Below are 27,330 nucleotides of genomic sequence, written 5' to 3'. Positions count from 1 at the left end.
CCTCCCGCACCCGGCGCCAGCGTGCGTGCACTCGCCTTTGGGCGCAGCCGGCTGTGTGTGCCCCAGGCTGCCAAGCGTTCCTCTGGGAGGGGGAGGAGAGGCTGCGAGGAGTGAGAGACGAGCGCGCAGGCAGAGGAGAAGGGAGGGGGGAAAGGGAGGGGAAGCCGGCCCGGGGAGGAGGAGAGAGGCGAGGAGGCGGCTCCGGCAGCGCGCGGCGGCGGCGGCGGCGCGGAGGGCTTGGACTGGGAGCCCAGAGCTCGGCTGGGCAGCGGGAGAGGAGGAGCCTCAGGAACTGCAGCTCTGCCAGCTTGGGCCGAGCCTAGAGACACCGGCCTGGCTGGTCCCCGCCAGCCGCAGGTGGGAAGGGGCTGGGATGGAGGGCGCGGGTCTCCCGGCTAGCGGCTGAGGCTGAGCCGCGGGGCTGTCTCCTCCCTCTGTTCCGTAGACAGAGGCTGAGCATGGAGCTGTCCCCCAGCAGCCCTCCCGAGATGCTGCAGTCGGACTGCCCGTCAGACCTGGAGCTGAAGTCAGCCCCCAGCAAGAAGATGTGGATTAAGCTTCGGTCTCTGTGAGTCCCCGGGGAGGGGAGTTGGGGGAAGGGATCTTAGGGAGCCTGGAAAGGCGGGGGATAGCCGGAGCCGGGCCGCTGGATTCTCTCGGGCACACATGTTGGCAGGTGAGAGGAAATAAGCTGCCCTGACACGCGTGGCCAGACCACATGTGCAAGGCATGTGCGGAGCAAGCCGGCCGGTTGGAGCGGGTTTAGGAGTTGCAGAGCTAACGATGTGCCTGCGGACCCCCCGGGTGACACATGCAGCGCAGAGAGGCGGCACAATATTTGCGGTGTGGCAGGGCCGCGGACAGGCAGCATTCGGGAGGTGCCAGGCTGACTCACACGTATCCATGTGCAGGGGTGTGCAGATGTGAGACACATCACATGTGTGTGCATGACTGTCCCAGGGTCACAGAGGTGTGTGTAGAGTGATTGCACACAGTTGCAGCTCTACTGCATGGGGATACTTGTGCTAACCTGTGGGTCATATGTATCTCGACTGGGATTGGTGGTTTCCGCCTCCTGCATCCAACGGGGTGGGGGGCGGAGGGGATGGGCGGGGGCGGGGCACCCCATACCTGAGCTGCTCACCTCTCTGAATATTAATAATGGGGGACCCATCTGGGATCTAGAGAAGGGGTGGAACCCCGACCTGGGATCTGGAGGAGGAGGGGGTGGAGCCCCTACCTGGGAGCTGGGGTGGTGGTGAAGAGAGATTTGTTGACAGGGGCAAGGTAACTGTCAAAACCTTTTTGTTGCTGTAGGGTCTCCCAAGGATCTCCAAGCACATTTAGGCATCTTATTGTTGCAGGAAGAGGGCATGTGGGGAGGAATAAATGGGAAAGGGGAGGACTCCGGTGTCTCATACTCCAGTTCCAGGGAAGGAAAGGAACTTTTCTTCCTGCTCATCAGAGAAGGAGAGGATTGGGTCAAAGACAAGCCATGCATCATGTTTATCTCCCTGTCAGCTGCCATCGGGTAATCTCCGCAGTCTGTTGATTCTTAACCAGAGCTAGGGAAGTGCTCCTCTCCCTGCTAAGACTTCCCATGGCCCTAGGAAAGAGGCTGCAGATGTTTGGTGAGGAAATACAGGAAACACAGCCTCCAAACCCAGTTCCTCCCCAGCATTCTCAATGGTGAGCACTGAAGTTTTTCATTTCTGGGCTCCGGCAGAGGGAGAGATGGGGGTAGAATATGGATAGATGTTTATGATTGTGTTTTTTAAAAAGCATTCACCTGTGGTGATAAGATGACGCCTTTATATGGGGCCCGTGGGTCTGATTTACACACTAGCTGCTTAGAGAGGCCGTAGGGAGAATGGAGGCATAGTGGGCAACAAATGTGCCATAGTGGAATCCAAATGTGCTTCTCGGTCCCCTCCTCTGGTGTCTCTGACCAATGCAATTTGCGGGCTCCATGAACTGCAGCCTTGGAATGAGGTTCTGGGATGAAGAAATGGAAAACCGGATTGAACTGATTTTTGTTGGGAGGAGCCCCGGGTGATTCTTGACAGAAAACACTGCTCTGTTAACAGGAACTAAGCTGGGAAGAAGGGTAGGTAGGGAAGTGGTCAAAAGGCAAAGAAGGGCCCACAGGGTCTATAAGTGGCAGAATTCAAGGTGTCCCAGGATGCTTCCCCACAGCACTAGTGGCTCATCATGTACTTCCCTTGCCTCCGTTCCAGGTAAGGGACAGCTGCAAATGAGCAGGTTCTACCATTTCACTCTCTCCCACACCTTTCTAACCACAGGTCTTTTCTGTAAGCAAATTGCTATTTCTTCCTTTAGTGTGAGAAGTGGTCAATGGCAAGAGAAGAGGACGCTCACAAGGAGGCACTGAAACCCAGGGAAAGGAGGGAGTAGAGGCAGCTGCCCCTAAAGAGTGTGTTGGCTGAGGTGTCCTTACAGGAGATCGCTGTGGACGAGGATCACTAATCTTATTGATGAGACTTCTGGTTTTCACTCACTTCAGCAATCTGGTCCTTAAGAGTGCTAGCTACATGTAATAACTTACCCAGAAAAGTACCATCTCCTCAATGTTAATTACCAGGAATAGACTCCCAGTCTCACTTTTTCAAAGCAGAGGCAGATCTTGATATCAAGTTAGATCCCAAGTTGATAGCTTACTAGATTTGGCCCTGTTTGAATATTGGGTGTGTGTGTGTGTGTGTGTGTGTGTGTGTGTGTGTGTGTGTGTGTGTGCGCTTTGCCAGTCAGATGAAGGGAAATAAAAGGATTTAGGACTTTTGCTGGGTAGGAGAGGGAAACAACTCTCAGGGTCGAGTGGTTTCTGAAGAGGTGAGCAAAGAGGGCATTTCCTCCTTTAAATGGAAATAGAACCCTCACCCTCACCCCCAGTCACCACTGTCCCCAAATAGGCCTGGGTGGGAAGGGGCTATTTAGTCTGGAAAGAGGTAGATGGACATGATCATCTCAGGACTAGATACTGAACAGAAATGAAGACAGATGGAATATATAGATTCCCATGCTCAGCATATCCTATCTCCCCCACCCCTACGACCCTTTTAATTTCTAATCTGGGACATCAAGATTCTCTTTAGGGAACCTGGGCCTGGTGTTTTTTCCTCTGGTTAAAAAAGCCCATAGGAATATAATTGTCCAGGGCAATTTCTTCTTGGGAAGGGCATCCAGGAATTCTGTTTCCCGTACTAGCACTCTGCCAAAGCTAAATTCAGAATCTGGAGCATATTAGCTGGAGAGTCTCTAAGTGTGGGATTTCACCTCTACCTAGCAGGAAGATTTTCCTACCTAAGCAGACTAATAGGCTGAGGCATGAGAGAGGCTGAGACAGGCAGTTCAGGGATGATGGGTTGGCCAGATGAGTTTCAGCATCTCTAACCTTAAGATGGAGGACTGGACTTGCCTGCCCACCCTTCTCTGAGACCAGAGGGCCTTGAGGAGTGTGGGGAAGGGCCAGTAGAAGTTGAAAGGGTTTTTGGTGTCTTTTGTGAAACAAGAAAAGCTATGAGCAGAGATTGGTTTGCCATCCTTAGCTCATTCACTAATTTAACAACTATTAATTGAGTGCCCCCTGTGGGGCAGGTGATGTGCTGGATGCTGGGGATATAGTGGTGGACAAAATGGACTCAGTCCCTGATTCTGTGGAGCTTGTAATATGGACCAACTCCAACAGATGGAGTGGAGAGTAGAGAAGGCACCCTACTCCTCGTTTTTGCCACACCCATCCAAATGGTAAAATTCAACCATTCTGGTATCTGCCTCATATTTTCCTGTGGGGGGTTACCTACACAGGAAAAGCACATATATGATCTCTCTCTCTCTCTCTCCCAGGATAGTACAAGCATCACTCTCTTCTCTCTGCTCCAGTTCCTCCTGGAATTTTACAGACAGAACTTCCCTCTTCCTTGGGATAGTATAGACACAATCCCTTTCTCTTCTCCTTTCTCCACATGGTGTACACTCAGGGTCCCATGGTGTAGACCCAATGTCCTAAGCTGTGGTTCAAGGTCATTTCAGGGGACCTGGAGCAAGGACCCAGTTGGGGATTATTTTTGCCCATCTTTGTTTCATCAGAGTCTAGTGTGGGACCCAGAACATAATAGGCACTCAAAAATTGCTCTTAAATAAAGGAATGAACAAATGAATGAATGAATATACCTGTATATGTCACAGAGCCCAGTTCTGTCTCTGATTCTGTGCTGCGTGTGTTCCTGTGTGTAGGGGGTGAGGGGAGTAGGCATGGGGATGGAAGAAAGGGAGAGGTTGTTTTTGTTGTTGCTTTTAGAGGGTGATGTACAAAAGGTGTGGTCCTCTCTTTTGAGGACCTCAGAACAGAGCCTGGAACTGAAGGAGTTACAGAGAGGATACAGAAACAATCTGGATATATGAACGAGACGTATCAGGATGAAATTGTGAATGCCTGACGTGTATACATATGAATCTGGGTAAAGGTTGATGTGCGTGACAAGGACATTTGGTGGAGTGTGAGCTCCATGACGATGTCTGTTTTTATGTTTATAAATGGCATGTGTGATAATAAATATGTTGGGATAATAAACACGCGCTTACCTGAATACCTGAAATTGTCCTATGTGTGAATGAGATGATGTACGTGTGTACGTGAGTATGTGTATAGGTAATGGGATAACATGTATGTGTGATCTGGTGTATGTGTTTGTGACACACCCAAATTTTGGACAATCCTGGGGAGATCGAATGCACAGGAGGAAGAAGCCCAGGGACTGGGCTGGGTGCCTCACTGATTTATCCCACCCCTTGTCTTCATTTTGTATATGCCCCATGGACTGATCTTCTGTGGCTCTTACCAGTTTTGAAAACTGTGCTGCTGTCCTTTCTCTGCATATGGCTGTGGAGCTGCCATGAAGACTGCAGGATAAACTGGCTCCCTGGACCTCTGGAGAAAAAGGAGCATCATTTCTCCCAGGCCTCGGCGGGAATGATTTTTAGTGCCTTCCTCCCTGCATTGGCCCTTCTTCCTTTATATCCAACCATGGCAAAGGGAATCCCTCCTCCCTGGGTTTTATATCCCCCTCTGTTGTCTTGAATGAGGCAGCTATTGCCCCCACCAGCTTTGTCTTGAATGAGGCATCTCTCGATGGTAGAGGGTGGAAAACACCTGCAGTAAGGTGAGGGGGAGGTGCAGAGATACGGGAACTCAAATTTAGACCAAGGGGACAACTTCACAAACCTCTGGTCAGAACAGGTGGCTGGAGGGGACCAGGGACCAGAGTGGTGGCAGTGGAAGAGCAGAGGGAATGTTGGGAGACTTGAGCCTGAGTTCTTGTTTCCACTCTGCCAAGTATTAGCTGCATGATCTTGAAGTCACATAATCTCTGCGTCTCTGTTCTTTATTTGGTAGCGTCCATATGAAAGTGGCTGTTAAATGATAAAGTCTGAAGTTCTTTCAGCATGGGAGAGCTTGCTGTGTGAAGAGGCAGCGGAATGGGAATAAATGGGTGGCCATTGGCTTGGATGGGGAGAAAATAAAGACTCAAGAGGCAGGAATATGAATGACTTAATAGGTTCGAGTCCTGGTGTCTGGGACCTGATTTGGAAGAGTCTTGCTGATGAGTGGTTGTCTGGAGGGGGTGAGGCAGGTGACTGAGCTTAGAGAATAGAAGGCTGGGTGGGGTGGGAAGAGGGCTGTCCCACAAAGGGTGTGGGCCCCTGAGGTCGAAAGAAAAGAGAGAAACTTACTCCTTGTCATCTCTTTCCGATTGGTCAAACTAGAAGTGGATGGAGCAATTTTAAGTTTTGGTGGGTGTGAGAGCCTAGGGACCTTGTTGGTGAGTTCTATGAGCATTGGAGGAATTCCCCTCTGGCATTTATCCTAAATCTCTAGGCCTGAGGGTGATATGACCAGGTATGACACATCCTATTCTAGAGAATCTCTAAAGTCCCTTAGAACCCAAAAGCACTCTGCTTGCCCGGGAGCCCCAGGAGGCCGGTTAAAAAAGACAGAGGAGATCCCACGTTTGAGGTTGCCACTTATCACTTTTGCCAGGAGGAGGGTGAAGTAGGTTGGGGATGATGCTACCGGACTGGAAGGCCAGGTGACAGACAGACTCAGGAAGCTTGGATGTCTCTAGACCCTTTCCACCCGCCCCCGGTCCAGGGAGCTCCTGAAGTCAATGCAGTGAGGGGTTGTGTCTCATCTTCTGCTCTTTATATTTTTGGCTATTCCCATCAGACTGGGATGGAGGCGCCGGGAGCCTTGAAACAGATCTTTCCCCCTTTGTTGAGTCTTTAAGGGGATCGTCAAGGATTTGTTTGCAGCTTCTCTGCTCCCTCTGCTTTCCTCTTCTTTGAGTCTTCCTGCAGCCTTTCCTCTGCCCCTTCCCTCCTTTGTTCCCATCTCTTTCTCATTTCTCTGTCTCTGCTGGGCTCTATTTTGCTCTCCTCTCTTGTCCCTCTTCCTCTCTCTCTCGGTCAGGAGCCAGGACCCCACCCCTCCCCCGCCGGCTTCCCCAGGCTCAGGTGTTGTTGCAGTGATGGTTCAGGGCAAGTTTGCTGCAGGCACCCTTTGGGGCCGCCTTATGAGCCCAGCCTCAACTCCTGTATTCTGCAAGGTCTTTCTTTCGCCTTCTCAGTGACCTCATCCTCCCAGCTCCTCTGGGGAGGAAGCCAGGTAATTGCCTTTGGATCTCAGGGGGCTGATTTTCGCAGGTATGGAAGTTGAGTAGCTATTTTCCAACTCTCTTCAGGATAGCAGCAGAGAAAGAGGGACAGAACCAGGGCAGCAGGTGGGCTGCAGGTGAGACCACTGGGAGACTGGTCTCCCAGTTGTTATATAATGAGATTGTCCCCTAAGGGAGGAAGACTTAATGGTCCCCGAGAACTGGGGGAGAATCCTGGGAATAGTGAGTGGGGCAAAGATGGGACTTGACGGGGAAGAAGGACTACTGAGAAGGGAGAAGGAGAAAAGCGAGCTGTGATCCACTCACTGCAGGAAGGTCCCTAGTGCCGGTGCTCTTGCCCCTCTGTCTCCCATGTCCCCAGCCCTGCAGCTGCTCCTCTCCCCTCAGTTCCAGCGGCATCTTCTCCCTCTCTGGGAAGAAAACAGCAGGTTAGGTTATGACTTCAGCATCCCAGACCTGGCAGAGGTCCACTGAGGGAGCTGGGATGGGGTTTTGGTGCAGAAGCAGGCTTGGGGGAGAAAGGGCGTATCCAGGGAGAGGCCTGGGGGCTCAGGGCTGGGAGAAAAGCTAGAAAGGGGGTACTCAGGTGGTACTGTTGGATCCAGCCAGGCCCCCAGGTCAGTTGATTCCGCAGCTGCAATGAGAAGTCAGACTTGCAAATAATTACAGTGGCTGCAGTGGGATTAGCCTGCCAGCTGGTGTTGGCACCATTTAGGTTGGGAAGGGAGCTTGGCTTCCAGGGGGCTTAATGATTCTCTGGCAGGCAGGACCTGGGGACTAGAGAAGCTTCTTTCCTTCCTATTCCTTGGCTTCTCTGCTCCCCTGTTTATCATCTCTTGATCATCTAACTTGGTACCATCTGCCTAGTTCTCTCCTCTGCGCCCACCTTGTTTGGAAACTTCTCGGGGCCTGGGTTGAGTAAGCACACATGCCAACAGTGTCATCAGGCTCCAACCGTCTCTCTACAAGCAGTAGCTTTAGAAATTCCAATCTGAAAGAAATATAATAAATCAAATTGCACCAGACTCACCCCAAAGACTTCTTCGTCCTGCCCATTCTCTTCCTTTCTGTTCTTCTCTGAAATGCCAAGAAAATGCTGTTGTTTTCATTGCAGCGAGATGGACTGAAGATAGATATGCAGGAGAACTTCCTGGAAAGTTCATGGAGGTTAGAATGTAACCTTCCTAAGGTAAAGAAGAAAGCCACCCTCCTCCTTTAAAGCATCAGGTTAGGGCTAAGTTGGGGGAAGCAGTGAGCCAGTCAGAAAGATAAACTCCAACCAGGGACTCGAGACCCAGGCATCCTACTTCCCTAGTGCCTCCCACCCAGGCAGTGACTCTGAGAACCATAATGTGTTACAGAGGGGGAAACTGAGGCCCAGAAACAGTTGGTGAGGTGGGGGGCAGGGCTGAGGCCAGACTCAAATCCTGCTGATTCACAATCTAGAGCTGCTCCCATCACACTGGAAGTCAGTACCTTGCCAAGCTTCCAACTCACTCTCCCATCCAAGGCCACCTTCAACATCTGTTAGGTCCCCTGGAAGCAGGGCATCTGCTGGGAACATCTGTTGGGATGTGGTTTGGAGGGCCGGTGGGGTGGTCCATGCGGAGGTGGTTAATGAGCAGAATTAAATAGTGCAGGGAGGGCGAGGAGGAGTGAGCAAGTGAACCAGAGACAGAGGTCTTCTGGGCTGGGTCCTGGGAGCCTCCTCTCTGGTTAGCCTTCCCCTGACCTTCTTGCCCACCCTTCCTATTTCCTCCCTCCTTCAAGGGCTGAAGCCTGAGGGAGAGGTGACTCACTTGTGTGCTGGGCAGGCAGCTGGGGTATCTGGGTCCTTATTAGTCTGGGCTAAGGCTCCAGCTGCTTAGATTACCCCCGCCTCAGCTGATCTAAGCTGTGCTGGGCCGTTGCTAGGAACACGTGTTAGAAAGGGCGTCTGGTCAGGAGGCGGAGGGGGAGTTGCCTTCAGCCACACGCAGGCTGTGAGCCGACTCGTCCCCCTCTTCTTCAGTGTTTCCCAGACCTTCTGCAGCAGCGCTTTTCAAGTGTCCTTTCTTTCCTTCCCTGCCCCCTTAATACCTCCTGCCCCTCTCTCTCATCTCCCTCCACTCGCCTGGCTCCTGTCCTTCCCCCACTACCCACCAGCCTTCCCCAGGCCCTGCCCAATTCTCCCTCGACCCTCCCTCCATCCAGCTCCTCTGTCCAGTACCTGGAGATCTCTCACCACCGCTGCCATGTCAACCTGAGGCCTGCCGCCACCCGGGATGGCACCCCAGCTCTGTCACCGGGGGGGGGGGGACTATTTTTATCTCCGGAGCCACCCCCGCCACTGTGCCCAGCCAGCTGCCAGAACTGGGGCTGCCTTTATAGCAGTGGGAAGCCAGGGGAGTGAGGGGAGCGGCAGTGCTTGGGTAAGGTGGGGATCTGCTTGTTCCTGGTTTCTGGAGCTCCATGCTCTGCATGTCCCCAGCTTCCGCTTCCGCTGCTTTCCTGGTCCCTGGAATAAGGAGCCAGGGAGGAGACCCAGACATCTGGAATGGTGGTGGCGGGGAGACTGGGCTTTTCCACATCAGGGGCCCTGGGTACAAGGGTGGGCACAGGGGACTTTGTTCATGGAGGACTTGTAATGAACTAGACTTTGTTCATGGAGGACTTGTAATGAACTCACTAAAATAAAAACTAAATAGCAATCTTTTGCATTTATGCATCACTTTATAGTTCCCAGGGTGCTTTCATATGATCTCGTTTGATCCTTGTGAGAATTCTATGAAGTGTGTATTTACCCATTTTACAGACAAGGAAACTGGAGCCCAGGGTGTCTTGTCCAAGGTCACACATAGTGCTAAAGTCCAGGCAAAAATCTCCTGATTTTAATTCATATCCTTTTTCTATTGGATTTAGATGATTTCCTTGATTTTTTTCAATTTCTGAGATTTTGGAGCCTTTAGATCAGCCAGGTAATCCCTTCCCCAGCACCCCTCCACCCACCCCCCCTTACACCCCTCTTCTCTGACCACAGGCAGAGTCTCCTATGCTTTGCTCATCCCCTATTTCAGCTCCTGTTCTTCAGTGCAGGTGGGGAATGGTGGGGATGGACCGGGGAGGGAGGCATTATAGTTGGGCTCCTTGCTATTTTAAAACTACATTTAAGGGCTGAAGGAAAATTCATGCTGGGATCATCACATCTATGCCCTGCCTCCCATCCAGGGAACAGTCTCCTTAGCTCAGACAGAGGTAGAGTGTGGCATGTGCGTATATGTGTGGGTGAGTGGATACGTGTGACAATTTTTTTTCCCAGGAAGGGATGGTGGTTGATCAATATCCTTTCTAATTAGGAACAGTAGATAATAGGCTGGGATGAGCATGTACGGGGTGCACGCTGGGATGATGCAGCATGTATGCACGTGGGGTGATGTGGTAAGCCGTTATTTGTACAACCATCTTTGGTTCTACTGGGCAAGAGAGCAGAGGGATGGACAAGACATCCTCTCTAGAGCTTTTCTAGTCTAAGAAATCTCTACCTTTCAGTAGGATGGTTGAGGTTAGTGCCTACTTGGCTCAGGGGGCTGGGCCTGGAGTCAGGTGAGGGAGGGGAGCTGGCTTGGGTTGGTGTTTGCTGGTGTACCACCTGGCCCCACTCCCACCCCATCTGTATCTCTCCAAGCGAGCTTGTCTACGGGGCAGGCTGAATAACTTGTCCCTCATCCCCTGGGTGGCAGTTCTAGGTCTCTGACTCTGGGTCTAGTCCTTTCTCTCTAAAAACACTACCTAGCGCAGCGGCCGCGCTGCATGGCTACCAGGAGTTTATTAGAACACAACTTTGTAGACGTTTAACCTGCATTGCTGCTTCTTGTTGCTGCTGAAGCCCACTTCCGCTGGTCCCAGTAATTTCCCAAACTTCATTTGTTTATAAGCCTTCAAGGCTATGGCACAGTGACAACGTATTTTAATTTCTCCCTGCTTTTGGTGGGGAGGGGTGCGAGGCCAGGTGTGTGCGGGGTTGGAGCAAGACTTCTCATCATAAAATCCTGGCTCTTGGCCCGTTTCTTTTCTTTTCTCTTTGTCCTGTCATACTCATCCCCTCTAGTCGCTTTTCCTCATCCCCACGTTACCCCCAGCCCTAGGCCGTAGATTAAGGAGACTGTAATCGAGCAGAACTCTCTTCACCCGCTGCGTTTGGCTTCACTCCGGCTCTCCTCCTTAGCCCCGCCTCGCCCCTCCGCTGACCAATTGCGACCCCAATGCACTTGTATTGGTGACGTCACCCCACAGCCAATCCGGAGGCGGGCTGGAGCTGTATACGCACGTCCACTTCGCGCCGCAGAGGCCGGGCTCTTTTCTTCCTAACCTGAGCGAGAGCAAAGCCAGGAGGAGGAAGAGGGGTCTTGGTTCCCAGACACTTTCTAGGCTATCCCATCACTTCTCTTCTCCCTCTGGGCTGGATTGACCTCTCTCCAGTTAATTCACGGTTATTCCCCAGTCCCCGTTTTACAGATGAGGAAACTGGGGCTGGGAGTATTAAAGAAACTTGCCCAGCCTCTCGGTTTCGATGAGCAAGTCCTTCTGACTTTCAGTCACTACTTGGGCGGGGGCTTCCCTCCCTGTTGAGCGGATCTCTGGGTAAGGATCCCCGGATCCCTAGCTTTAGCAAGCCCCTCTCCTGCAGTTTGTAGTTCTCTTCCTGTCTTGCTTCCATCCTTTCAGGTGGATTAAAGCTCATTTTGAAGAATGGCCCCAGGGAAAAAGACCCTGGGAGGGAGCCGAATCTGCCTTGGCCTCGCTGAGGGGCTCTTTCAGGGCCCTTTCCCTTCACTACAGACTTCCTCTCATGGACAAATTCAGAATGGTTCCCTGTCCCTGCACCCTTAAGCCTCCTGCTAACCCTTTCCTTCTCCCCAAAGAGGAGCCCCACCTCCTCAGAGCAAGGGGCTGGCCTGTACTATTTCTGTCCTTTCTGGGATTCTTCTGAGAACAGATTCTTGTTTTCAGTCTGATTCAGATGTGAAACTTTTCCTGCGGCCTCTCACCCACTTGCTGTGGGCTGGGTCTCTGCCTCATCACTCCTTCCTCCAGCCAGGCTCCTCCTGTTCCCCTCCCCCAGATTCTCTCTGGTCAGTCACTTTTGCTGAGACCTGGAGGAGGAAGTCAGGGACCCAAGAGGGAGCCATTCCCCTCAGGGGCCCAGGGGGCCCGGGGGCAGCATTTTGATACTCTGAAGTAGGAAACTTTGATTCCCATGGCAAGCCCTGTTCCTGTGCTGAGGAGTCACCTCCAGGGCCCCATCCTCAGGTAGGCGCCAGGGATGAGGAAGGGAGATGGGGGGAGGAGGACAGGCTGCTGTGGGTCTACCAGTTGTAGTTTGGTGGAGGGGAGGGATCAAGATTTGACAGCCCCATATGCTATGTGTGTGTGTGTTAGCAGTGGCAGGTGACTTAGCAGTGTTTCCCCTCTTTCTCTCCTTCCTGACCCCCCCAGCATCATTTAGGACCTCATATTCCTCCAAAATCTCCTCATCTGGTCTTAAAACCTCCAGAGGGAAATAGGATTCTTCTCTCAACTCCCAGCCTCTTAGCTTGAGGCTGCCCTGTCCTAAGCCCCCTACTTACAGTGATCTTTCAGGGAGTGTGGGTGCTGGAAGTAGTGGCAGGGGACTTTGGAAATCGTCAGATCATCCCATGGGGACTGGGGAAGCTGCACTCTTCTGGGGCGTTGGGATTATTACTATTCAGAGCTGCCTTTTCCAGCTGGCTGCCTAGAGCTGGGAGAGACTGGGGCCTCCAGCAGTCAGGACCTGAGGCTTTCCCGTCGTGGTATGGGGACTGAAGATAAAGGAGAGAGAAGTGGTGGTGGTGAACCAGGGCTAGGAGTGGAGTGGAAGGGCTGCTGGGAAGCTTGCAGGTTTCCTTAGGTCTGGACGAGGACGGGACAGGGGTGAACATCCTGCTCGTCCAAGCAGATGAATGCCAAGGTGTGGACTTTGGGGGGGTCTGTGGAGATCCTAACTCGGAAGGGCGTTAGAATCAGAGAGGTCCCCCGCCAGGCCAGGAAGTGCCGTGGGGAGACACGTGGGGAGAGTTATGTAACTTCAGGAGGGAGAAGTTCAGCACCTGGCTCCTTCCAGCTGCCCGAGTCCAGGTCCCTTCCTTGGCCTCCCCATTTGGCAAATTTATTCTTTAATCTTTCTTTTCCTCCCTCCCCTCCTCCTTCTGGTGTCTGGATCATGTTGGGTTCAGATTTCAGCAGGAGCTGTAAAAGAGCTCCTGGACAACATCGAGAGATGGAGATGGGAGGAACTTGGAGGGAGGGGTGTGTTGAAAGCCAGCCTACAACCGCACTCTGCTCCCCAAGCCCTGAGATCTCAACTGGGAGTGCTGGCAGATAGCCCCCGACCTGATTAATCTGCTCCCTTTCCCTTTTATTGTTTAATGAACATTTACTGAGCATGTACTATGTGCTCTGGGCGCAGCAGCCAGGATAGAAAAGTCACTGTCAGTGCCATCAAGACACCCCCAGTTTCCTGGGGGTCTGATGGTGTCTGCAGACACCATCACCCCGGGAAGGATGGACGACTGACCCTGAAGGAGCTGTGATGCAGTGGGGTCCAGCCTCGCTTTTGGTGTTTGGGACACAGTTAGGCTCCAGTAGAGTGAGTTGTAGGCTTGCCGACCTGAGTGAGATTGACAAGTTGTGTGACCTTGGACGAGTCTTATAACCTCCCCCATAAGGAGATTGTGAGGCTCAAGTCAGGTTTGTACACATACATTCTTTCATTTAATCCTCTTATTAACAGGTGGTTTACTATTATCCTCACTATTTAACGGATGAAGGAATTGAAGCTTGAAAATAAAGTTTCTCAAACTTTAGTGTGAATGAGAATTATCTGGGATGTTTGTTAAAAATGCAGATCCCTGGACCCAAACTTCAGAAATTCTGGTTCAATAGGTGTGCAGTGAGGCCCAGAATCTAAAATTTTCACAAGTATCCCAGGTGATTCAGATGCAGTGGTCTACAGGCCACACTTTTTTTTTAAATTAATTAATTAATTAATTTATTCATTTATTTTATTTTTGGCTGTGTTGGGCCTTCGTTTCTGTGCGAGGGCCCTCTCCAGTTGCGGCAAGCGGGGGCTACTCCTCATCGCGGTGCGCGGGCCTCTCACTATCGTGGCCTCTCGTTGCGGAGCACAGTACAGGCCACACTTTGATAGACACTGATGAAGGATTAGTGACTTGCCCAGGACTCAGAGCCAGGAAGTGAAAGGTCTGCATCCAGGAGTCCTGCCTCCCAGAGTTGTGCTGGGAGCCTGGGTTTCTGCATTGGAAATCAGGGCAGCACTGCCTTCCCGCCTCCCTCTCTCCCTCCCTCTAGGCCCATTGTGAAGACAAAAGGAGATAATGTAGGAGAAAGCCCTTTTTAGAATGTAGAGCTGGCAGCATTGTCAGAGATTATGCAAATACATGCAAATGAGCACCCATGGGCTTGGCTGTTCACTTGGGAGCTTGTGCTGGAATGCGTGTTTCCCTAGGTGGCTCAAGAAAGAAGAACTTTGGTGGTGGGCATTGACCCCTAGTGGGCAGAGTTTTCCGCTGTAAAAGGGGCTGATGGAAATGGAAGACTGGGTCTGGGATTGGGAAGAGATGGGACCAGAGGCCTTTTTTTCTCCCTGGGTTGTGCATCCCCAGAGTTGAGGGTCCCTGGCCATGGGGACTGACCAGGAGAGGGAAGCCGTGTGCCCCAATGGCAGAGTGTATCTCTTTCCTCTGTGATCTCTGGTCAGCTCTCAGTTGCTCCTTTCCAGCCCATTGGCTGGAAAGCCTTTTTTTTTTTTTTTTTAATTAAATTAATTAACTAATTAATTTATGGCTGCGTTGGGTCTTCATTGCTGCGCGCGGGCATTCTCTAGTTGCGGCAAGCGGGGGGCTACTCTTCGTTGCGGTGCGTGGGCTTCTCATTGCAGTTGGCTTCTCTTGTTGCAGAGCACGGGCCCTAGGCGTGTAGGCTTCAGTACTTGTGGCTCGCGGGCTCTAGAGTGCAGGCTCAGTAGTTGCGGTGCACGGGCTTAGTTGCTCCGCGGCATGTGGGATCTTCCCAGACCAGGGCTCGAACCCTTGTCCCCTGCATCGGCAGGCGGATTCTTAACCACTGCACCACCAGGGAAGCCCCCTGGAAAGCCTTTTATGTTGTCAGCCTCTATTCCTCCTCCCTAATGAAGCCTGAGCTGGGGCTGAGCTTTACTGAACCCGGACTCTTCCTTATTGAACCACCTGCTCTTTCCACATGGAGATGGTGCAGCAGGAAGGCTGGAAGTGATATTTGAAGATAGCCCACCGAGGAGGCTGCAGCGTCACCCTCCAACTTCTTTCCCCACCCATTTTTCCCCTTTCCCTTCTGCCCCATTTGCATTCAGACCTGTCTTTGGCCAGGACTGCTGGTCCCTGAGGTGAGAGTTGGCCAGTGACGCTTCCTGGGGCTGGCTATTCTGGGCGCCCCTATTCCAAAGCTGCTGAGACCCCGGGATTCTAGAGCAGCTTCTGTTCAGGAATGCCATTGTTCTCCCTCCCCCCGGCATCCCTGGGAATCGATGCTAATTTCAGCCTCCGGTCCCTGACTCATTCTCTTCTCCTCCCTGACTCATAGGGTGACCTTGGGTTTCTGAAGCCCCTCTCAGTGGGGAACTGTGCTGGCCACCATTTCACGCCACCTTGGTTTTAGGTGGGATGGGGTGGGGCAGGGCTGGGGGAAGGAGCCAGAGGGGAATGTTTCATCGCTTTCTTTAAAATCACCATCTAAAGTCAGAGAGCTCTGTTTGCTTTGTGACTGCCTGGGCTGGACTCAGGCAGTCACAGACCGGACTTTCAAGAAGCCTCCCTGTTAATCCCCCGGAATTCATGAGTGCAAAATATGAGGGATTGTTCCTTCAGGCAAAGCATCCAGTAAGTGAGACCTCCAACCCCACCCTCCCCACTTTGGCTCTGTGGGAAGCTGCCACGGGGCAGAGGTAGGGGATGGGTACAGTCACCCTTGGCCAGAGGTTCTCTCTGGAGTGGCACTGGGGAGGCAGGGGTTAACCCTGCTTTGTCCTGGTTGATGGATTCTGGAATCATAATCGATTAGCTCTGCCAGGGTGGAGTGAGGCCAGGCGAAAGCATTCAGATTGGTCTTTGTTCTGTGTCTTTGCCATCCCTGCCAGGGACAGAGGGGCTGTGGACATGTACCCCCTCCCCGCCAAGACCAAAAGACATAATGAAAGAATGCTGGGGCTCTTTTGATGGCTGTTGATCCCAAAGCCCTCTCTTAGGGGGAAATAAGCAGTTTCAGCTCTTGGTTATTCAGACTATGAAACAGCGCATCCCCAAAACATCACCCTGGGAGCTTGTACCTGCCTAATTCTGCTGGGCCCCGGGCAATCTAAACAAGAGTTTTCAGGAAACACTGACTAAAAGGGGGGCGTTGAGAGGTCAGAGGGGGGTGGGGACCGTGGAAAAGCCCGAGATTTAACTTTGGGGGCTAGGTAAACTTAGTACAGGCAGTGGCAATGGCCTGTGATGAAAAACATTAGCTGCTGTTCTTTTTTTAATTCTTTTTTAAAAAAATTAATTAATTTGTTCATTTATTTTTGGCTGTGTTGGGTCTTTGTTGCTGCACGTGGGCTTTCTCTAGTTGCAGCGAGCGGGGGCTACTCTTCGTTGCGGTGCATGGGCTTCTCAGTGTGGTGGCTTCTCTTGTTGCGGAGCACGGGCTCTAGGTGCACGGGCTTCAGTAGTTGTGGCACGCAGGCTCAGTAGTTGTGGCGCATGGGCTTAGTTGCTCCACAGCATGTGGGATCTTCCCAGACCAGGGCTCGAACCCGTGTCCCCTGCATTGGCAGGCGGATTCTTTTTCTTTTTTTTAAAAAATAAATTTATTTATTTATTTATTTTTGGCTATGTTGGGTCTTCGTTGTGGTGCGCGGGCTTCTCATTGTCGTGGCTTCTCTGGTTGGGAAGCACGGGCTCTAGACGCGCAGGCTTCAGTAGTTGTGGCACGTGGGCTCAGTAGTTGTGGCTTGCAGGCTCTAGAGCGCAGGCTCAGTAGTTGTGGCGCACAGGCTTAGCTACTCCGCGGCATGTGGGATCTTCCCAGACCAGGGATCGAACCTGTGTCCCCTGCATTGGCAGGCAGATTCTTAACCACTGTGCCACCAGGGAAGCCCAGCTGCTGTTATTCTATGAGAAAGATTAATGGGTTATGGAAGACTGAGGCTGTTTCTGTAAAATGCATCCTATTAGAGGTATCCTGTTCTCTTGACAAGGTGGCAGCGCCTAAGCAGGTTATCTGTACCCGGGCCCCTACAGGCTGCGCTACATGGTGAAGCAGTTGGAGAATGGGGAGGTAAACATTGAGGAGCTGAAGAAAAACCTGGAGTACACAGCTTCCCTGCTGGAGGCCGTCTACATAAATGAGACGCGGTGAGAGTGGTGACATGGGGCTGCGGGGAGAAACCCACACACAGAGGAGAAAGATACCAGACAGAGACAGTGATTCAGGGAGGGCCGGGGAGTCAGACAGAAACCTGACCCAGGCAGAGCAGGGAGGAGGGGCGGGAGGGCAGATAGATCTATAGGTAGAAATATCGGCAGAGGTACAGGCATAGAGTTGCAGAGACAGAGACAAACACAGACATCAAGAAGAGAACACTGTTCCAGAGCTGGAAGGGACCTTGAAGCTCATCTAGTCCTAACCTTCTTCCCAGTGCGGAGGCCTTCCAGACCTGCGCGCCCAGGGTGGGAGCCACTGGTCACACATGGCTGTGGGGCTTGAAACCTGGCAAGTGTGAATTGAGATGTGTGTGTATGTAAAATACATGCTGGATTTCACAAGATTTTGAAAAGAGAATGTCAACGATCTCATTAATATTTTTATATTGATTCCACATTGGAATGATAGAACTTTGCGTGTATTAGGTTAAAGAAACGTTATCATTAAAATGGATTTCACCTGTTTTTTTAACCTTTGCATGTGGCTACTAGACAATTTAAAGTAACTTATACGTGGCTTGCATTTTATTTCCGGAGGACAGTGCTGCCGGTCTGTAGCATCCTCGACGGGCGGTATCCATTCCACTGTCTGCTTGAATACTTCCAGAGTTGGAGTGCTCACTACCTCGCATAGTGACCTGTTTCATTATTGGAGACATCAGATAGAGAAACAGAAGTAAAAAGACTTAGCGAAAGAAAGGGAAGGGAGGGTCAGAGAAGGGAGAGAGCTGGTGTGAGAGTTTCCAAGGTGTGGCTGGGCCCGGGCCTCTAGGCTGCAGAAGCACCTGCCGTCTTTCCTCTGTGACTCCCCTTCTGGGGCCTCAGGCAAATCTTGGACACGGAGGATGAGCTGCAGGAGCTGCGGTCTGACGCGGTGCCTTCGGAGGTGCGGGACTGGCTGGCCTCCACCTTCACCCAGCAGGCCCGGGCCAAAGGCCGCCGAGCAGAGGAGAAGCCCAAGTTCCGGAGCATCGTGCACGCGGTGCAGGCTGGGATCTTCGTGGAACGGTGAGGCTCACCCACGCCCTGCCCGCTTCTACCCCTCGCTGTGTCCCTCGTTCCCAGCCACCCTCGTCTTCCAGGACCCCACTGTACCACCAGCCCCACATGCCCACGGCCTATCCGCACAGCCCCGCCTGATCTGACCCCATTCCCAGACCTCACACCTGGGATCCTTTCCGTTCTTCTCCCTCAGGATGTTCCGGAGAACGTACACCTCTGTGGGCCCCACCTATTCCACTGCGGTCCTCAACTGTCTCAAGGTGATCCCGGGGGTTTCAGGCAAGAGGAGAAGCTTGCGGGGGTGGAAGAGTCCTTGGGACTTTCAGACTCTTTACGGGATGATTTTTGCCTTCCCTTTTAACTGTTGTTTCCGTATTCCTCAAAACAACTTTTCCCCACTCGAGAGGCACACACCTGACTTCTTGTCACTCCCATACTGAATGATATCTGGGAAGAAAGAGGCCTATTTACCACTGCTTTGTTTTCCTGCTTCCCAAGCCTCTGTAACCATTGGGAAGTCCTCCTTGAAGTCTACCTGCAGCCCTTGCTGCTGCAGGGGATGTCCCCCTTGGGAGTCTCCCTGCCTAGTTCCTTGTTTCTCCACAGAACCTGGATCTCTGGTGCTTTGATGTCTTTTCCTTGAACCGGGCAGCTGATGACCACGCCCTGAGGACCATTGTTTTTGAGTTGCTGACTCGGCACAACCTCATCAGCCGCTTTAAGGTCGGGCAGCATCCTATCCCTGCCTCTGGGTAGGATTCTCCACTCCCACCACCCTGTTCTCAAAGAGTCCCAACAAGCAGCAGGTTCCACAGGCTCCCTGGCTCCGTCTCACTGTCAGGGAAGTCGCCCCGTGCACACCCCAGTCTAGCCTTTCCTTCACTTGCTGCAGTCCCAGCCTCTGGCTTCATGTATTGCTTTCTAGGGGAAGATTCTAGCCCTGCAACTGTCCAGCCTAGGATTCTGCACTCTCGCCCTTTGCTTTGTCCCCTAACTTGTCCTCTCCAGGCTGGCTGCAAGTTCAGCTCCCTGTTTCCAGCCCTCCTGCCCCTGCCCATGGACGCTGGAGGCTTAGAGGCCAGATGCTCTCAGCTGGTGCCCTGCAGGACAAGCGTCTCTCCATTTGTTTCCGGGGAGGGGGGGGCCTCTCCCTCCCCTCCCCCTCCAGCTCTAGTCTCTGTCCGAGGAATTTTAGGGAGAGGGTCAGCTCTTGGCAAGGCCAGGTGGGGCTGTAGGAGGGGAGGGAGGGTGTGAACTCCGTTTGCTCCATTCAGCTTGGCTGGCCAGGAAGTGTACAGGATTAATGTCCTCTTCAGATCCTGTGCCAGGAGGGAGCGTCTTTTGGGAACAGGGGCTGGTAAAAAATCACTTGCATGTGGAAAAACCACACTTGGAAGTGGAGGGTGAGGGGGGCTGAGGAGTCGCCATGGGGATATTTGGTGAGCACTTGGGTGGGGGTGACAGTAGGCGTTAGGGTGGAGGAGAGCATATGTGTTCTGAGGGGTTTGGGGGGGGTCAAAGGAGTCCAGCCGGAGGGCCCCTTCCAGAGGGCTCTGGAAGGCCACCCGGCCACCTGTGCCTCCACTCCACTATAACAGACTGTTGGTGTGTGAGAGCCTTTCCTTGACCCTTGACTCCTCCCTTTACAACTCCCAAGGGGTTTCCAGAACTTCCCTGAGATGCTCAGCTGAGAGTTTCTTCAGTGCCTCTCTGAGCCCTGTTCTTCCGCAGTTGCGTTTTCTTCTTTCCAATCCTGCCCTCTCCAGGACGGAGAATAGCAGGCTCTTATTTTTCCTAAGACTTTTCCCAGCTCATGTTTCTCCAGACTGGTTCTCAGGCTTACTGCAGACACCAAGTTCTCCGGGTGCTTCCTCACCCCGCAGGACTGGTTCGGGGAACTCCGAGAGTAACTGCATCACGTTGGGTTTGGCCTAGCCCCAGCCCACCTTGCTCCAAGGCAGTTAGAGAGAGAGGAGCCTTCTTGCTCTAGTAGTAGAGAACCCCTTGGAGCCGCCCTTTTCAAGCTCCACCTTCCCTTCCTGGGCACCCAGCCCCTCCCATGCTCCTCCCCTTCCCTTCCCTTCCTCCAGGGACACCATGGCAACGCAAAAGCAAGGGCGGTTGTCATGGAAACAGTCCTTTAAAATTCCCTGAATTTGGGGCACAGCCCTCCAGGGGTTGGGGCGGGGGATGTTAGGGTCTGACTGACTAGTGGCACATCCTCTGTTGTCTCGTCACTACTGTGCATCTCTACAGAAGCTTCCTCAAGTCCTGAACCCCGCTCTCCTCGCAGCCTCAGAGATCTAGGGACAGGTACAGACACCAGCCCTGCCCTCTGGGAACCTTGGGCCTTTGAAGGAAGCAAACGTACACCAGGGCATATGCAGAGACCGAGACAGGATTGAGTAGCCCGCGGCCCGACAGAGCTCTGGCTCCTGGTGCTTGGGTGTGTGTGTGTGTGGTGGTCGAAGGGTGGGGAAAGGCTTCTCAGAGGAGCGGGTGATCCACATCTGGCTAGAGGGGCCTCTCCGGGTCATCTTATTCTTTCGTTTGCTTCTGAGCCCCTCTCCAGTGTATTGGCTTGGGGATGGGGTGAAGTGGTTGGAAGGTAGGAGGGAAACTTTTTTCCTCTTCTTAAAAATCTCCAGGGAAATAATAATAATTATAGCTACTCTCTAGAGAACACTTACTAAGTGCCTTGTGCTTATCTCGTTAAATTCAAGGTAGGTGGTATTATCTTCATCCTGCAGTTAAGCATCTGAGGCACAGGAAGGCACGTGACTTGCGCAAGGTCACACAGCCAGCAGGTGGTAGAGCCAGGATGTGAACCCAGGTTCACCCGACTGCGGAGCCAGCGCTCTCCTATGCCCTGTTGCCTTCCAAAGAAAGGGCCTTGCTGACCTCTGTCTTTGGCCGCTGCCATTCCCGCACATCCTCCACAAATCTCGATTTCCTCCGTCCTACTGCAGATTCCCACTGTGTTTTTGATGACTTTCCTGGATGCCTTGGAGACAGGCTATGGGAAGTACAAGAACCCTTACCATAACCAGATCCATGCAGCTGACGTTACCCAGACGGTCCATTGCTTCTTGCTCCGCACAGGGATGGTGGTAGGTGCCCTGGAAGTCACTCTTCTGTGACTTAGGGTCTTATGGCTGCAGAACCGGGAAGTCTAGACTTTACTCCCATTTCCTTTTTTCTCTCTTTGGTTCCTCTCCTTTGGCATCCCAAAGTCTTTACAGAGTCAGATTGGGCTTACTCACTCTAGAGTATTCCTGGGTAGACCGTAACTTCATGGGCAGCGCTGGGGATGTGTGCCGGCATGTGATGGGAATGTTGCTGGTTGGGATGGAGGAAGGTCTTTGGCCATTCCGGGAGCTGAGAAACGTGGCTGCATTAGCCCAAGAGCTGGCCTCGAAGAATGGAAGGGCTGGGCTGAGCGGTCCTGCCTTTGTGTGGAGGTCTTTGGGCAGGGGCTGGCAGGGGGTCCGCCCCCTCTCATCGTCTGTCTCTTTCTCCCAGCACTGCCTGTCGGAGATCGAGGTCCTGGCCATCATCTTTGCTGCAGCCATCCACGACTATGAGCACACCGGCACTACCAACAGCTTCCACATCCAGACCAAGTGAGGGATGGGGACGCGGCAGGGGCAGGAGGGGCCAAGTGGAGGTGCAGAGGGCCGGACACGGTGGCTTGGGCTTTGCAGGTCAGAATGCGCCATCCTGTACAATGATCGCTCCGTGCTGGAGAATCACCACATCAGCTCTGTTTTCCGAATGATGCAGGACGACGAGATGAACATTTTCATCAACCTCACCAAGGATGAGTTCGTGTGAGCAGAAGCCAGGAGTGGGCATCCCTAGAGACCCCCTCACCCCAACCCTCTTTTCCCACTTCCCGGAACTCCTGCGTAGCAGTGCTGATCAATACTTGGGTTCTGTCCTTTCAGAGAGCTGCGGGCCCTGGTCATTGAGATGGTGTTGGCCACAGACATGTCCTGCCATTTCCAGCAAGTGAAGTCCATGAAGACAGCCTTGCAGCAGCTGGAAAGGTGAGATATGGTGGGGTGTGGCTGGGCATAGGCCAGAGTGAGGGGTGTGTGAATTGGGGAGGGGGCATCCACATGGGTAAAGGGTGTGACAAGTCTTTACCTGGATATAGAAACTCTCCTGGCTCCAGCTATCTGAGTGTATCTCGTGTATGTGATGTGTGTGCACGTGGCCCTGGGTTTGTGTACAGCCCAGGCAGCCGGTCTATTGGAGAGCGCTTGGGCTGGGGGTCTGAGATGGGCGTTCTCAGGGCAGCTTCAGGTCAGGCTTACTCTGGAATGTAATGGAAAAGCATTCAACTCTTTGGACTCATTTCTGTATCTTTGAAATGTGAAAATGTAATGCCTCCCTCCACAATAGCTTGCCACTAGTTCCTACTCTAATAGGGCTATTGGTAGAGTCATGTGAGGTTAAAAAAAAAAAAGCACAGAAGAAATGCCATAATTACATCTAATGTTGCTTAAAAGTGGGTGGGAGTATATAAATGTAAGGGAGAACAGACTGTGTTTGTGTGTCCTGAAGGTGTGTGTTAATGTATGGTGTCTGTGTGTGGGAGAGTGTGCAGTGTCAGAGTGTGTCATTGTTGGGAAATAATAATAATAATTATAATAATAATAATTATAGATTACATCTACCAAGCACTTATTAGGTGCAAGACACTCTTCTAAATACTTATATGCTGTATGTCATTTAATTCTCAGAACAACTCTATGTGGCAGATTCTGTTATTATTTCCACTTAGGATTGAGGAGAATGAAATATGTAAATTTTAAGTAACTTGCTCTTCATCACACAGCTAGTGTGTGATAGGTATAGTGGGGATTCGAACCCAGGCCCTTTGATTCTGAGAGCCTGGGCTGCTTCCTATACATATGTAAATGTGTGTGTGTGTGTGTGTGTGTGTGTGTGTGTGTGTGTGTGTCTAGCCTCACAGGGTGTTTGAAGTTTGATCTGAGAGAGGGCATGTGATGGGAAGTTAGGAATGGTCCAAGCTTCCTTTTCCTAAAAGATCAGTCTCCCTCCCCTTGCCATCTGCCCCAACAGGATTGATAAGTCCAAGGCCCTGTCTCTACTGCTCCATACTGCTGACATCAGCCACCCAACCAAGCAGTGGTCGGTTCACAGCCGCTGGACCAAGGCCCTCATGGAGGAATTCTTCCGCCAGGTACGAGGCCTCTTTGCCCGCCCCCGCACCCCGCCCCCCCATGGGGCCTTCTCTCCCCTCTGTTCTCCAAGTTCCCTGTTCCTACTCCAGCTCCTCATTCAGTGGCCTGCCGCTGCCAACCTGATCCCAGACCCATGGGATACAATGTCATCTCCGAAAAGCTTAACAGTAATTGCTGGCAGTGGCATTTGCATGCCACTCATTTCCAGGTCAAAGGCACACAGATCCCTCTTCTCCCCCGGCAGCCCCTTCTACCCCCAGCTGCACCTCGATCTGGTAGACTGAGGTGCTTCCCCGCCCTGTCTGCTCCCCCAGGGTGACAAAGAGGCAGAGCTGGGCCTGCCCTTTTCTCCGCTCTGTGACCGCACTTCCACTCTCGTGGCACAGTCCCAGATTGGTGAGTGTCCCTTCCCGCAGGGAGGAGAGAGTGGCGAAGGCTAAAGGATGCTGGCTGGGCCGGGTCAGGACCTCTCCAAGTCCGCATCCTTCAAAGCCATTCTTCCCGTAGCGGCAAGCCCCCTGTGCTAGAGCATGGGGTCCTGGGGTGGAGTTCTCTGGGGTCGTGAAGACATCATCACAAAGGCTGCCCCCACCGGGAACTTTTCAGCCCCAGGTGACCCTGTTTTACATGCAGCCGGGGGCACAGCTGTGCCGGCAGTATCCTCTGCCCAGCCCCCCAGGTCAGATGGCTCCATTGTGTTAACCCTGCACTGCAGGTTTCATTGACTTCATCGTGGAACCCACGTTCTCTGTGCTGACTGATGTGGCCGAGAAGAGTGTCCAGCCCATGGGGGATGAAGACTCCAAGTCTAAAACCCAGCCCAGGTGAGGGTGGCCGCAGCAGCCAGGGACCCACAGAGAGCACCGACTCCCAGGGAGGAGGTACAGGCATGGCGGGCGTGGAGAAGCAGGCGACCCCAAAAGTGGGAGCCCCTCTACTGCGAGTCACACACAGGGGCGGAAGGATGGGGGGCAGGGAGTGTGGTCTGCACCTGTGTTCCCTCCGCCGTATTTATATCTCTCCCATTAGCTCTGTCTTTATTGCCTTTCTGCTAATCTGCTTTTATTTTCCTTCTAGTAGGAGGGAAGGTGTGGAGAGGGATGGGGACTGCGGGTGCCTAGCAGAGGGAAAAGAGAAGGATGAGGCTCCCTGAGCCTCCTGGTCTTCCATCCCCTCTACTCCGAGGGCTGTGAAGATGGCTCTGGGGTGGGCAGGGCCTGACCTCTGCAATGTTGGGGGTGGGGCTTTTAGCTTCCAGTGGCGCCAGCCTTCTCTGGATGTGGAAGTGGGAGACCCCAACCCCGACGTGGTCAGCTTCCGCTCTACCTGGACCAAATACATTCAGGAGAACAAGCAGAAATGGAAGGAACGGGCGGCAAGCGGTGGGTCCATTGGGAGGATGAGGCCTTGCGGGGAGGGCGGCTGACGCAGCAGTAGCGGGTCCCTTTTCCTTAAGCCCGTCAAGCAACCCTTTGTCTGACTCCTTCCCTGAGTTGGGAAGGGAACTGACTAGGCTGCAGTAAGACCCCAGGAACGACTGACTGGCTGACTGGCCTGGACTGTTCTAGAATGCGGACTTGAGAGAAGATAGGGACAGCCACATGCCACGACCCGAGGGACCCCATGCGCATTGCGGTCTGTCAGTGGTGCCCTGTGGATGTGGTAACCTGGTGGCCCTGGCTGGGACATCTCTTCCTTAACGTGGGAGTTGAGGGCTGTGCATTTTAGCAAGCTTGGAGAGGCTCTTCCCGGGTGGGCATGGGTTGAACATAGCTCAGCTCCAAGGAAGGGGGATGTGTGAGAATCCCTTACTTGTCTCCACATATTCCTTGGGTTTGGGGGAAACATACTGCTTGGTCTGGTCCCAGCTTCCCTCATGCCCCTTTGCAGGCGTCACCAACCAGATGTCCATTGACGAGCTGTCCCCCTGTGAGGAAGAGGCCCCAGCCTCCCCTGCCGACGATGAGCACAGCCAGAACGGGAATCTGGACTAGCCGGGGGCTGGCCCAGGTGAGCCTGTCGCAGTGCGCGGGGAAGGGCTTAAGGTTCTGCAGGGAGTCGGGCCAACGGGGTGTCCCACAGGCCTCTTTGAAGGGTCATCTCTGGGGTTCAGTGGATGCAAGGCGGTCCTTCCCTCTTTCCCAGCGGGGATATGGAGGAAGTGAACACACAGACCCGAGCCGGGGCCTGAGTGCAGAGCAGAGTCTGCCCACCTGCAGGAGGAGAGGAGTGGGGCTGAGCAGCTCCTTTGTGAGGGCTTGGGGAGAGGCAGCAGTCAGGGGCCAAGGCTCCGGGAGGTCAGCTGGGCATGACTTTCAATCCAGCCCCGCTCGCGCCCTGGCTGAGCTCCTTCTGCAGGGCATTTTTTGCTCAACTGTAAGCGGGACTGAGTGGGGATCCGGTGGGACCCGAGGAAGGTAAGTCAGGCTGGAGATGAAGGCGGAGATCAGAGCACCGAGGTGTCTCCTCTTCCTCCAGGTCCTCACCGGGTCCGAAGTGTTCGATGTCATCAGCACCATCCATCGGGACTGGCTCCCCCATCTGCTCCAAGGGAGCATGGACGTCGAGGAACAGACAACCCACCCGAAGGACAAATGCCAGAGATTGCGGGATTGGGGAAAGGGCCTGTCCCCATCCGACACCCACTGGGGCGCACTTTAATCTCCCAGCGGCAAGACTGGGGAACTTCAGGCTCCCAGTGGTCACTGTGTCCATCCCCCCTGCCTCTGGATTCTCCCTATGACCAGATGATCGGCTGGAGGGGAGCTTCCTGGAGGCTTCCCAGGGCCTGAGGGGGAGGGTTGGAGATGCCAGCCCCCTGGGTCCTCCCCCATCCTTTTTGCCTCCAAGTTTCTAAGCAATACATTTTGGGGGTTTCCTCAGCCCCCACCCCAGACCTTAGCTGGCAGGTCTGGGTCCCCCTTTTCCTCCCCTGGGAAGGGCTGGAATAGGATAAGAAGCTGGGGGTTTTCAGAGCCCTATGTGAGGGTAGGGGAGTGGGCTCCTTCAGGGCATGGTACCTTTCTAGGGCCTGGGAATGGGGGGCATCCTCTTTACCCCAGACCTGCACTGCTTCAGTCCCATCCCCGGCCCAGACCCTGCAATCTTCCCTCTCTCCCATTCTGAAATGGTGACCGGGGGAAGAGGAGCCATTGCCACCAGGGGCTGAGAGGAGGCCTTTCCTGGGGTCCCCAAGGACTCGGGACTGGTCTAGGCCCCTGGGGCTTGTCACCTGCCCTGGCTGAGTCCTGAACCCTTTGCCTCCTTCCTCTCCCCTGGGGCTGGGAGGCTCCCATCCGACCAATGTCTGTAAAGTGCTTTGAAGTCTCCCCAGCAAAGCACCTTCAGGATACATCCTACGAGCACAGGCGGGAGAGCTGGGTTGGGGTCAAGGGCGCATGGGGAGGGTGAGGTGTAACCCAGTAATCCTGTGCTGCTGACAGAGAGGGTCCCTCCCCCTCCTAGCCCCGGCCCAAGAGGCCCCTCCCCAGGACAAGTGGGGAGTGGCGGGTGGAAGGCAGACGGGCAGGGGCTCAGGGCTGCTGCTCTCGTGTCCTCTGGAGAGAGCCCAGCCAGGCGCCTGCCCCTTCCTCTCCTCAGGCTCCTCTCACCCCGCTTTGTCCCAGGAAGGGCCCAAGTCCAGGTGACTGCCCTCCTCCTGTCTTGTACCAACCATGCATTTGTACAGTGGGCCCTGTTCCTGTGAAGTCATATCCATGGTCTCTTAGACCTGCCACCTGCCACTTGTCCCTCCTACCCCACCCTGAGTGGGGCAGAGACGCATGTGACTCACCCGCGCCCTTGGTCTCCCAGAATCCTGCTATAGCCAGAGATCAATAAAGAAGGGAGACCTGGCCTGGCTGTGTGTGTTGTTTGCCGGGTGAAAGTGCACAGGGCATCTTCACG

General features: G+C 53.4%; 1 protein-coding gene and 2 long non-coding RNA genes across 7 annotated transcripts; 2 read left to right on the top strand and 1 right to left on the bottom strand.

Annotated features, from left to right (window-relative positions):
* The first annotated feature begins 172 nt into the window (after window positions 1–172).
* On the top strand, window positions 173–27,279 carry PDE1B (phosphodiesterase 1B). 3 transcript variants are annotated; one of them, XM_082421815.1, is made up of 16 exons: window positions 173–357; window positions 446–568; window positions 17,027–17,140; window positions 18,035–18,217; window positions 18,405–18,471; window positions 18,818–18,934; window positions 21,181–21,321; window positions 21,734–21,834; window positions 21,916–22,041; window positions 22,159–22,260; window positions 23,303–23,423; window positions 23,739–23,820; window positions 24,140–24,248; window positions 24,676–24,806; window positions 25,315–25,434; window positions 25,903–27,279. In XM_082421815.1, the coding sequence occupies exons 2-15, from the start codon at window positions 459–461 to the stop codon at window positions 25,416–25,418; spliced, it is 1,608 nt and encodes a 535-aa protein (XP_082277941.1). In that variant the 5' UTR covers window positions 173–357; window positions 446–458; the 3' UTR covers window positions 25,419–25,434; window positions 25,903–27,279. The 3 variants fall into 3 exon arrangements, with proteins under 3 accessions (XP_082277941.1, XP_082277942.1, XP_082277943.1); XM_082421816.1 differs by lacking the exons at window positions 173–357; window positions 446–568 and adding an exon at window positions 9,843–11,981; XM_082421817.1 differs by lacking the exons at window positions 173–357; window positions 446–568; window positions 17,027–17,140; ... (1 more) ...; window positions 18,405–18,471; window positions 18,818–18,934 and adding an exon at window positions 18,959–20,524.
* Window positions 1,702–9,824, bottom strand: LOC309641666. 3 transcript variants are annotated; one of them, XR_014252723.1, is made up of 3 exons: window positions 7,579–9,824; window positions 4,860–7,102; window positions 1,702–1,995 (listed from the first exon to the last, which is right to left on the bottom strand). It is a non-coding gene; the product is annotated as an uncharacterized lncRNA (long non-coding RNA). The 3 variants fall into 3 exon arrangements; XR_014252724.1 differs by having other exon boundaries at window positions 4,860–4,948; window positions 7,723–9,824; XR_014252725.1 differs by having other exon boundaries at window positions 4,860–7,842; window positions 8,169–9,824.
* On the top strand, window positions 13,453–16,457 carry LOC309641673. The gene is made up of 2 exons (XR_014252731.1): window positions 13,453–13,704; window positions 13,885–16,457. It is a non-coding gene; the product is annotated as an uncharacterized lncRNA (long non-coding RNA).
* Window positions 27,280–27,330: the final 51 nt, after the last annotated feature.

Source organism: Balaenoptera physalus, assembly GCF_965194825.1.
Source record: "Balaenoptera physalus genome assembly, chromosome: 13".
Classification (NCBI taxonomy): domain Eukaryota; kingdom Metazoa; phylum Chordata; class Mammalia; order Artiodactyla; family Balaenopteridae; genus Balaenoptera; species Balaenoptera physalus.
Note: the sequence above shows the minus strand (reverse complement) of the source record. Positions and strands in the feature narration are given on the sequence as shown.